The 11753-nt window shown below is 50.6% G+C and overlaps 1 protein-coding gene across 1 annotated transcript in view; it reads left to right on the plus strand.

The window, feature by feature from the left end:
* LUZP1 (leucine zipper protein 1) overlaps positions 1 to 10703 on the plus strand; it is a 48644-nt gene extending 37941 nt beyond the window's left edge. Inside the window, exons 2-3 of the mRNA XM_004705364.2 lie at positions 2586 to 5730; positions 7110 to 10703. Coding sequence (XP_004705421.1) covers positions 2668 to 5730; positions 7110 to 7265 — 3219 coding nt within the window. The 5' untranslated portion in view covers positions 2586 to 2667 and the 3' untranslated portion in view covers positions 7266 to 10703. The remainder of the gene's footprint in view (positions 1 to 2585; positions 5731 to 7109) is intronic.
* Positions 10704 to 11753: the final 1050 nt, after the last annotated feature.

The raw sequence follows: 11753 nt of genomic DNA on the forward strand, positions 1-11753 counted from the left end.
ACAAGATATGACAAACTAACAATTTATAAATTATCAAGGGCTCATGAGGGAGCGGGGAGCAGGGAGGGAGGGGAAAAATGAGGACCTAATGCCGGGGGCTTAAGTGGAGAGGAAATTTTTTGAGAATGATGAGGGCAGCGAATGTACAAATGCGCTTTACACAGTTGATGTATATATGGAATATGATAAGAGTTGTATGAGCCCCTAATAAAATGATTAAAAAAATACTCAGGTGTATATTTTTAGTTTTTCCTTTCCTGAAAGAGTCTTTAATTGTAGTTTCATAGTTTAGGTACCTATTTCTAGGGTTACAGTTACTGTCTCTTAGAACTGTAAGGCGATTTACTATGTCTCTGTCTTCTACTTCACATCTATGTAAAGTAAAAATTGCTGAAAAGCTAGTTCAGTTCTTCATGGTTTATTTGTCTTTTTCTCCCCTTTTTGCTTTGGTAAGATTATCTTTTTAAAGTACTGTATATACTCGAGTATAAGCCGACCCAAATATCAGCCCAGGCACCTAATTTTACCACAAAAGCTGCATTAAAAATGTGTTGAAAAACTTTGTGTACACGAGTATATATGGTATTCTTTTTTATCCTCTTGTGTCTAGGTGCAGATTTTTTTTAAATCCTATTTGGGACTTTGCTTCCTGAATAGATATTCCATGTTCCTAGAAATTTTGGTTAATTTTCCATCTTATCTTGTTCCTCTTACCTGATTATACCCGCGCCACCCCCCACTCCCCCTGTAGGCCTGTACACATGGGAATGCATGTGTGTTATTGCTCTGGCCAGTAACCTTTTTCACTTGGTTCTAATTGGCGGCATTCTGCTTTGCTCCTTGGGTTCTGTAATACAGAACTGTAACATTGATCCCACAGGTGCAGGAGTGCCATGACTTTGGTGGAGAAAGAGCTATGGTCCAACTACTTCCCTGTGTTTGTCAGGCGACTTCCCCCAACTAGTCAACCCTTTACCAGATGCTGTAGTGCTCCAGTGCTCCTAGCTTTAGATTGAGGAGGAAGGGTCTCGTTAGATGCACCTCTGTTGGACCCACGCCGTTGTCTCTTGTACATCCATGACTGTTTTAAACCCAAGCTTCTTGACTGCACCCATTGGCTCTGAATTGACTCCAACTTATATCCTAATATGCAATTGCCAAGGCTGTAAATCTTTACAGGCTAGACACATCTTTCTCCCATGAAGTGGCCGGTGGGTTTGAAATACTAGCCTTTTGGTTAGCAGTCAAGCCCTTCCTTCAGCACTGTGTCAGAGTCCATTAGGAGCGCCTCCGTGGTGGTTTAAGTGTACTGCTGCGAGTTTTCCTTGAGCCTTCTTTTTCCTCTCTGGCTTTAGCTGTGATGTCCCTTACTTTCTATGAGATCAACCATACATTTTAAATGATTGTTCTAAATGCTATAGTTAGCATTTTTCAATTTTGCGGAAAGTGGTTTTCTAGGTTGTCAGGTTTAGCATACTAGTGGAAATAGATGCCTATTGTCTGCTTTTTAATATTTTAGACAAAAGCATGTATAATAAAACATTCTCCTTTCTGTAAAAATAAAGGAATTACATACAAAACAAAATTGTGTGGACTTTCCCCTTTCTCTAGAGCAACCTCTGTCCAGTGTAGATCCCTAGTGAAATGGTTTTCAAAGAAACAGATCATTCCTAGGAGTCGTAGTGTGTGTAAGGAGGTGGCCAAACAGACCTGGATCTCTGGAGCAGTTCTGTTAAGATGCCAAAGGCCAGGTTTTGCACAAGCTTCCTTTTGGCTAGTCAGGGTATCTAATTCATACTCATTTCTACTTACTAATATGCCCACACTTCTGAAAGAGAAGAGATGTCGGGAACAGGTTAAGTATGAGAAATGGCTTTAGTACGTCGTAAAGTTTACCATTTATATAGCAAGGCTGGAGGATATCATTTCATGATACAATAGTTAATGATTACAACTTTTTTCTTATAATAAGCATAGGATTGTTTTGTGCTTCACCATCTACCAAGAGCTTTCCTTGCATTATCTCAAAACATTGGGAAGGAGTATGGTAGGCATCATTATCTCCATTTTACACTTAAGACTGCAGCCTAATTTACTTTGTGACTAGCCTGTAGGAAGGTTAATGACTCCCGGGGGTCATGTAGGTGGCACATGGCAAGCATCTTATATACACTGTCACGAGAATTGCGGGGAGAGGCGTGGTGACATTCTTCATCAGGGTGACACTGGGAATCAGCTCCAAACTCACTGCCATCGAGTCAGTGCTGACTCGTATCGACCTCTCTCTGAGTCTCCGAGACTGTCACTGTTCACGGAACAGTAGAAAGGCCAGCCCGGTCTGTCTCCTGAGGTGCTGCTGGTGGTTTCAAACTACTGGCCTTGCAGATCACAGCCCAACGTGTAACCACGACACTACCAGGGCCTGAGGAACCAGCTCAGGGCTGACCAAAAAGAACCAGTATTTATTCCAAGCCCTTTTCCCGACAAATGTGTGTGCCTGCTGTGCAGTAGGCACAGGGATCAGGAAGCTCACTGTAGGTTTTAGATTTGCCGACTGGCCCACTCTCTGCTTTTCTTCTTCCTAGATTGATATGGTGTCCGGCTACCGAGGAAGGCTGTGGCTGCCAAGAGAAAGGTAACCATTTCTCATCCTCTGGAGTGCATTGGATGCCTCTAGGCCACCCATATTGGCTGGCAGGAGACATGGCAGAGTTTACAAGCTACAAGGAACCGGCCTCCAGCCGCCACCTGCGGTTCAAGTTACAGAGTCTAAGCCGGCGCCTTGACGAGTTGGAAGAAGCCACAAAAAACCTCCAGAAAGCAGAAGATGAACTCCTGGACCTCCAGGACAAGGTGATTCAGGCGGAAGGCAGCAGCTCCAGCATGCTGGCCGAGATTGAAGCTCTGCGCCAGCGAGTGCTGAGGATTGAGGGCAAAGACGAGGAAATCAAGAGGGCAGAGGACCTGTGTCAGCTGATGAAGGAGAAACTTGAAGAGGAAGAAAAGCTCACCCGGGAGCTGAAATATGAGATTGAGCGGCTTCAGAAGCGCATGACAGAACTGGAGAAGCTCGAGGAGGCCTTCAGCAGGAGTAAGAATGACTGCACCCAGCTTTGCTTGAGCCTGAATGAGGAGCGGAACCTGACCAAGAAAATCTCCTCAGAGCTGGAAATGCTCAGGGTCAAAGTGAAGGAACTGGAATCTTCCGAGGACCGCCTGGACAAAACAGAACAGAGTTTAGTGTCCGAGCTAGAGAAGCTGAAGTCGTTAACTCTGAGCTTTGTGAGTGAGAGGAAACACTTGAATGAAAAAGAGAAAGAAAATGAGAAATTAATCAAGGAGCTCACTCAGAAACTGGAACAGAACAAAAAACTGAACCGGGATTATACAAGGAATGCAGCTAATGACCTATGGATTGAGGATGGCATCTCCTCCACGCTGCCACCCAAGGAATTACGAAGGAAGGGCACGCTGGACTATCTGAAGCAGGTCGAGAACGAAACAAGAAACAAAGTGGAAAATGAGAAGAACCGAAACCAGGAAGACAACAAAGTCAAAGACCTGAACCAAGAGATTGAGAAGCTTAAGACACAGATCAAACATTTTGAATCATTGGAAGAAGAGCTTAAGAAAATGAGGGCCAAAAATAATGACCTTCAGGATAATTACTTAAGTGAGCAAAATAAAAATAAGCTTTTAGCTAACCAGCTGGAGGAGATAAAGCTACAAATCAAGAAACAGAAGGACTTAGAAAATGGGGAGGTAGAAGGAGATGTTGTTTTTCTGTCCAGCAAAGGCAGGCAAGAGAGGACTAAGTTTCGAGGCCATGGGAATGAGGCATCTGTGTCCAAGCACACGTCACGGGAACTGTCTCCTCAGCACAAGCGGGAGAGACACAGGGTCAGGGAGTTTGCTCTCAGTAATGAAAACTATTCTCTGAGCTGCAGGCAGATGTCCTCTCCTAGCTTCCCCAGCAGGAGGACAGCCAAAGCTTCCCACCTGGGGGCAGGTACTGACAGTGGGACTCAGGAGACAAAGAGAACTGAGGATCGCTTTGCATCTGCCTGCTCTCAGAGTGAAGGGAAGAAGGCCCGGGAGCAGCCCTCGGTGCTGAGCCGTTACCCACCAGCGGCCCAGGAGCACATCAAAGCTTGGAAGGGAGCTTCCAAGGCAGGCACAGAGAGTGGGCTGAAGGGAAAGGTAGAGAAGACAACGAGAACGTTTGGTGAGGCCACTCATGGCTCCATTCCCAACGACACAATGGGTAGAGCCGCCAAGACTTCTGACACCGCTGAGGCCCTCTTTGGGAAGAGGGGGCAGGTGCTTGGCAGTGGAAGTCAAATGGCGCAGGCTGCAGACTCTAGTAGCTCAAAGGCCATTGTTGCTCTAGCCCCATCTCGAAGATCCTCCTCAGAAGGGCTCTCTAAGGGCAAAAAGTCTGCCAATACCCAGGAGGCTGATCCTAGTTCCCCAAATTCCAAGGCTCCTATTTTAGTGAAGTATCCTTATAGCTCCCGAAGTCAAGAGAGCATCCTTCAGGGCTTTTCAGCGCTGAATAAGGAAGGAGCTGATCAGCCCGTAGCGGTCGTGATGGAAGATAGCAGCCAGCATGAAGCCCTGAGGTGTCGAGTGATCAAATCCAGCGGCAGAGAAAAACCAGACTCAGATGATGATCTGGACATAACATCTCTTGTTACTGCCAAATTGGTAAACACAACCATCACTCCAGAGCTGGAACCCAAACTCCAGCCCCACTCCAGAGAAAAGGCAAGATCCAGAGGGGGCCTGCAAGCCTCCCTGTTTGAGAATGATAAGGACGCTGGACCAGAAAGTGAGTCTGTGAAGCCCATTAGAGCCTCCCCATGTTCTGAGGAGCCCCCAGATGCCAATGGCTCTGGAGTGAAGAGCCAAAGGCCATTCAGCCCTAGAGAGGCCTTACAGTCCAGAGCCATCATCAACCCCATCATCGTTGATAAGGATGTGAAAAAAATCATGGGAGGGTCAAGAGCAGAGACTGCACCGGAGAAACAGAAACCCACGTCTAAACCAGGGTCCACCAAAGTGACCAGCAGCATCACCATCTATCCTGTTGAGAGCAGCACCTCAAGAATGGCCCCGGGGGAGCCCGTGAGGGAGAGGCACATGTCCACCAGCAATATCCAGGTTGGGCCACCCGAGCCCACGGCAGTGGGCAACCACGTTACCTCCCCCTGGGAGCTCTCCCTTCACAAGCCTGACATCAGCCTGCAGCTCCCAGAGGGGGAGAGAGCAGGAGACGGGCCCCTGAAGAGCAAGCCAGACACCGTGGTATCTCGGAGCAGCATCATCATCAGCTCTGTGGAGAGGAATAGCCATTTGCTCCCCTCGGAGACAATCAGATGGAAAAGCCATAATGCCCCTTCAGAAGGCCCTGCAGATGCCAGGCACGTGACTGTGCGGAATGCTTGGAAGAGTAGGCGAGATTTGAACTCCCTGGAGGACCCCCCAGCTCGAAGAGGTAAAAATGTTGAACTGACCAACGCCTACACCCAGAGGTCTTCCACAGACTTCTCAGAACTCGAACAGCCCAGGTTTGAGCAGGGCTCTCGAAGGGTTGGAAATTCAGGGGATGGCCCAGAGCTCTCATCCAGAAGGACCCAGAGTAGCCTCACCGTGTCCGAGGTGCTAACGCGATGGAATCGGGCAGGAGACGGTGTGGCACCGGCAGCCTGGAACCACACGGCCAGCCTGGTGAGTGCTTTGCCTCTCTCCTCACCCCTTCCTGCTGCTCTCCTTTCCCTCCTCCTCCTGCTGCCCACTGCTCTGGCTGTACGACCCTTGGACTGTGGGGCTGGAAAGAGCTGGCAAGGACCGGGTAGCTCAGAGGCCTGTAGGAAATCAGATAGGCTTGGCCTGACTTGAAGGTCTAAAGGTATGTGGCAGGGAGCAGCCTGCCCTCCTCCATGCTGCTGCAGTAGTTGAAGACCACACAAATGGAGTCACGGCCTCTGTTCTTGGTTGGCCACAGGAACTCCCTCCCAGTCCACTGAGCAGCTGCAGCGAGGGGCAGCCGTGAGTGCAGGTCTGAAGCTAGCGCCCTTCCTGTGGGGTCTGAGATGGAAGCTGGTGAACAGGCTCTTGGCTGCCTCCATTTAGACAGTGGGTGGGTCAGCACAGGCTGCTGGGCCCGCTGAGGAGAGAGGGCTGATACCAGGCCTGCTTTACAAGCGTCAGAGCTAAGGGCCACTTTCCCTTGCCCTGTCACAGCATCAGTCTCCAGGTAAACCCAGGGTGACTGGGTAAGAGGATCAGAACTGCATCTGAAGAAGCCTTTGGGCACCTCTTAAGATATGGAGAGCCGGTTATGATGAAGATATCTTGGACCTAGCCCGTTCCTTTTTTAAAAAGGAAGGATAAGAGCCCCTGTAAGTCTGTAGTATACTTAACACCTGACAGAGTACTTCCCCCAGCAGCCCTGTTTCTCAGATAGAGATATTGAGGGGCAGAGACAAGAAGAATCAAGGTCACCCATGTGAACTACTGGAAGAGCCAGGATTCTGTCTCTAAATCCCATGCTCTTTTTACCCTACCATCCTGTCTTTTCAAGCATACTTACCTTACTCTTTGGTGTCTACCTGTGCTTGGAAGGATCCAGGAGAATGTTAAGATAGAATTGTAGGAGTGGGGAGAAAGGTTTAGATTCCTGGATGAAGCCTTGGACATCTGAAGGCGGTAGAGGATGGGGCAGTCAGGGATACTGAAGGGGAGGGTGTGTGAGCACCTTGATGTAGTCTGTAGGCAGAGGAGGACCAGAGCTGTAACGCTTCCTTTTTAGTGTGCCTCTAACCCTCCAAGTCAGGGGCTCCCACACCTAAATGCAGCTGAACTTGAGGGGGAGGTACCACCATGCTCCTAACCCTGGCCCTTTGCCCTGCAGGCTCCTGTCCAGCTAAGCCTCCAATCTCCCCTCTGCACTCCCTGGGAGTTTTCCTATTGACTTGTGCCCATGCCAGAGCAGGTCTTTTCGGTCTCTCTCTGCAGTAGTCACACTGTGGGCTGTCTGGATAATTAATGTTGGGGGTGAAGCCAGAGGGTTCTCCACAGCTCACTGATGTCCTTCATTGGCACAGGACGACGGGGAAGACTGCACACTCAGTGTCTACAGGCGGCTGCACAACTCCCTGGAACGGTCTGAATTGCCTGCAAAGCAGGGGCTGACAGAGCCTGGGCGGGCACGGGCCGAGGAGCGGGCACGGCCAGCCAGGCCCTGTGCTGAGGAAAAGTGACCCACTGGGCAGGTCCTGTTGTCTCATCTGCTCCTGCTTCTCTCCTTGTCTACTTCCCGCCCACGAAGTGTCTGAGGCCAGGTAACCAGGCTAGACTCAAGGCCTCAGCTGGGAGACTGGGGCAGAGAGCCAGGCCACTGCTGCCCGTTGGGCACAGGAGATCAGAGACTGAAGCTGAAGGAGCCATCCAGGTTAGCCGTACCGTGATGCATGAGTCTTTGCTTTTCACCCCACGCCCCCTGGTAGAGGGAGTCTGGCCACCCCAGTTGGCCAAATGCCTTCTCTCTGCTCCCTGGTGGTCTCTGTATTGGACAAAGGGCAGCCCTGCATGGGGTTACCACCCCACTTCCCTGCTCCTCGCAGTATCCTGTTTGCCCATTTGCCCTAAGGGCTCCACCCAGGGGCTGCCAATGCTCACCCCCCCTCCCCAAAGTTCTTTTTCTCCAACTTGTCAAGCACAGGGGTCCGAGCTGCCTCAAAGAGATCCTTGGTGACCCCTTCTGTGCCCAACCTGTGGCTGACCATGGAGCATGCTGGTTCCCGTTAGAACGGCATCCTCCCAGCCCCCACCGCAGCTGTCTGCTCCGGCTCCCGGGCCTGTGTAGCGCCTTCCTGCCGAGTCCATCACGTCCACCTTGGGCCGGCTCCACCTAGCAGGGCCTCAGCCGGCATGCTGCCTTCTAGGAAGCCCCAGCCGTGGGAAAGGCAGGGAGAAGCCATTTCCCCGAGTCCTGCCTCCCAAAGGATGAGGTCATGGACTGTGAGGATGCCCTCCTGTCTTCCTCCTCCCTCCCGCAGAGGAGGAATCGCACTTTACCAAGCGGATGCATTCCTACAGAAGCGGCCCACGTGCCCGCAAGTCTGCTCTCAGGATGATGGCTGTGGGCGTGTCCCCGGGTCCATACAATGCAATAGCAGCAAGCTTTCCCGGAGCCACGTGAGTAAAACTGGGCTTCGTTTCCTTCATACATGCTCACAAGAACTGCATATTCCCGGCCGCCTTTCCTGTAGCATTCTCTCAAAGAAGATCCCTCAAAAACTGCATTCATAAAGCAGGCTGCTGCTGCCTCCATAGCATTCAACCAGGAGTCGGGAATCCTTTGTTTTCCTGGCAGCTTTGCTACTTGCTGGCTGTGTGACCTTGGACAAATCATTGTTCTCTCTGGGCCTCCGTTCCCCCATCTATAAAATGAGTTCTCGGAAATAGATGATATTGAAGGACCTCAGATTCCTGTTTTCCACTCTCCGTTCCACATGGGATAATTTTCACGTTTGAAAGGTGTTTCCTTCCGGCCTCCTCCTGTTGCTTTTCTGGGCCTTATTTCCAGGTGCCCCATGTTTTAAACTCAAGGGCATAGGCTCCGAGAAGCTCTGTCGGCTTGTTTCCAGTCTGTGAAACGGGGCTCCTGAGGCCTGATACTGACCTTGCCCAGATGCCAATGTTGTTCCATATTCCTGCTGTGTAGCTCCTGTGCCTGTGCCTGCCTGTGAATTTCCTGGCAAGAAAGTTGGCCTCCTGAAGTCTGCCTTTGACCTGTGTGGGCCTCAGCATGCCCCAGTCTTCTTCTGCATAATCTTCCCGGGGGTGGAGTGAGGAGCCTTTGCCTTCCTCGCAGGGACAGGGATGTCGAGCACGTACTTATATTTTCGTGAGATTTGCCAATCCGAGGGCATTGTCATGTGGCTTGCCTTTCACTCCACACCCCTGCCTTGAATGCACAGCTTTAAAATACTATTTTCAAGATTCTTCCTGCTGTTTCTGACCCGAGTCACAGGCCAAAAATGAGCAGGCTCAGGGTACAGCCTCCTTGCCATTCTTCACCAGTGGGCAACCCTGAGAGTCCAGTGGAGACTGACCTCTGTGGTGGTCAACCAGAGGGCCTGGGGAACCGAGTCCACGGCTGTGCCCCAAAGATCTCGCCAACCCTTCTCACCTTTGGGCCTGGGAGCCTTGGATTCTGGTGCTGTAGCTCCTGGTGCCAAAGTCTGGATCTTTCTACATTTCAGTAGTGCCATCGTCTGCCACTACCCGATGCTCTGTGGAAGAGGGACAGCCGTGGCACCCTCTTGCTGGGACTGCTACCTTGAAATTGAGTGCAATAGGGTTGATTGTAACCATTACTTCAGGATAAATATTGTTTCCTAAATCTGCACACTTTCTAGAACCGCTGTAGGTTTTATTGACAAATGTTCTCAGCATTGCAGAAAGTACCAGTGTCACAGCAAAGCAGAGGCTGGAGGCTCAGTTCCTCTGGGCCTCACATGGCTCACTGCTGGCAAGGCTAACTCCCAGACTCCAAAGTTAGAAGGCACACTAAAATGAAACCCAGGTGTCTGCCCCCAGGTTTCACTGTGGGGCCCTGAGTAGTGCTGGTAGAGGAGTAGTTGGTTAATCAAGCCAAATGTGTCTACTGTTCAGCCAACAAACTCACTGGATGACAAGTGTCTGTTGCAGCCGTAAAACCCCAGGCAAGTGTGATTGTTGGAAGGGCTTCAGGTGAGGTTGGGGACCTGGCATTCCAGAGCTGCTGGGCTGGCGAAATGCTGGGAGCTAGTTTCTTCTACCTGCTGCTCTTGTCTCTCCACTCCGACACAAAAGCAACCCGGACAGCCGCACAGGGTGGTTTTGTTTAACGATGAAACAGCCATCTTGCGGGTTAAAGGCCTTTGCAGTGGGGTCCTTCCAGAGGGCCGTGAGAAGCTGCAAGCAAGCTTGCACATTAATCACCCTCTTCAGGGGTGTGGTTTCTTTGTGGGTCTTGGACTGTCATCCTGGGGCAGCTTTAGTTCTTTGTATTTAATGCATCAGTGCCAAGTGCTACCGCTACCTGGTAAAGGAATGGGGGGCTGGAGGCCAGTGGCTCCTTGGCTGCCTCTGATGGGGTGGGGTTTTTGTTGTTGTTGTTGCCCTGACAAGACTGCTTTGGAAGAGCTGCTTTTAGGAATCACCCTCTGAACGCCCCAGTGGGGACAGGGCTCTCCTCAAAGGCTCACACCAAGATCATAGGAAAGGGGCCTTGATTTTCCTGCTGCTTCACAGCTCAGAACATGGACTTAATGGAATGTATTTTTAAGAGAATAAAGTCTATTTTTTTGTATTTTAAAGATTGGGAGGGCTAGGGAAGTAGCCCTCAAAACTGTTACTGCATTATTGGCCCTTTGCTGGGGCGTCCATCTGCATCTGTCCACACCTCTGTGCCCAGGCAGCTGCTCAGCCTCTCCCCTGCCCCGGAGTCCAGGGGCAGTAGCTTCTCTATTCCTGCTCCCAGCACGGGACCCTGGCAGCCAGCTCCTGCCCCTGCCCCTGCCCCATGGAAACCAGGGCTCCTCGGGGGCATGTGTGGAGCTGGAGCGCCATCTGCATGTCTCCTCTGCGTTCTGGCCTCTGTGGCACCACAGTACATTATGTAACCAATAAAGCTCTCCCATGTCCCTGTTCTTGTAGTGTGTCCATGCGGCTGGTGTGCTCACTTGGGGTTTGTGAGGGTGCAGTTGGTGCAAACCAGCAGCTGCCACTGCGTCTGGCAGCCAAGTACCCTAAGGCCACAAGTTAACTGTAGACTGGGTAGGGTTCAAAGTCCACATACTTTGTTTTCACCTACTGTCCCTACCTCCAGTGACACTGCTTGCCCTGATCCTGGTATGTGGATTCTTTCCACAGTTGTCATTTATTCCAAGACCAGGGGCACAGGGAACAAAAAACTTTCAATCACACCATCAGTATAATGTCTCTTAAGTCCTGCTCCCGCCATCCCGTCAAACCTGACTCCCGGTGCCCCGTGTGCAGAGCAGAGCTGCTCCAGAGCTCTCAAGGCTGACCTTCCAGAAGCAGCTTCCCGGCCTCTGAGGGGATCTGAACTGCCAACCTTTCCACTTGTGTACATATGCGTGTAGAACTGCCACCCAGAGATTTCCTTAAAAGCCTCACTTATGAGCACTACAGAAAGAACTGACCATAAGTGAGATCTATGATTCCCATCGAGTGGGTTCTGGCCCGTAGCGACCCTCTGAACAACAGAACAAAACACTGCGCCAGCCTCACAACTGTTCCTGTGCTGGAGCCCATTGTGGCAGCCATGGTGTCTGTTAGTCCATCTCTGTGAGGGCCAAACACGGTGTCCTTTCGAGGGACTGGACTATCCTGACAGCATATCCAAAGTATGTTAAGATGAAGTCTCACCATCCTTCCCTCTAAGGAGCACTCTGGCCATATTTCTTCCCGAACAGATTGGCTTGTCTTTTGGCAGTCCACAATACCTTTAATATTACTCTCCAGCACCACAATTCAGATGCATCAATTCTTCGGTCTTCCTGATTCAGTGCTGTGGGTAGTACCTAGTATGTGTTAAGGCAGTGGTTCTCAACTTTCCTAAGGCTTCGGCCCTTTAATACAGTTCCTCATGTTGTGGTGACCCACCCACCACCACCCCCCGGCCCCCAACCATAAAATTATTTTTGTTGCTTCTTCATAACTGTAATTTTGCTACT

This window comes from Echinops telfairi, unplaced genomic scaffold (genome assembly GCF_000313985.2).
Source record: "Echinops telfairi isolate 266 unplaced genomic scaffold, ASM31398v2 ScPeMD7_7457;HRSCAF=8495, whole genome shotgun sequence".
NCBI classification, from domain to species: Eukaryota; Metazoa; Chordata; class Mammalia; order Afrosoricida; family Tenrecidae; genus Echinops; species Echinops telfairi.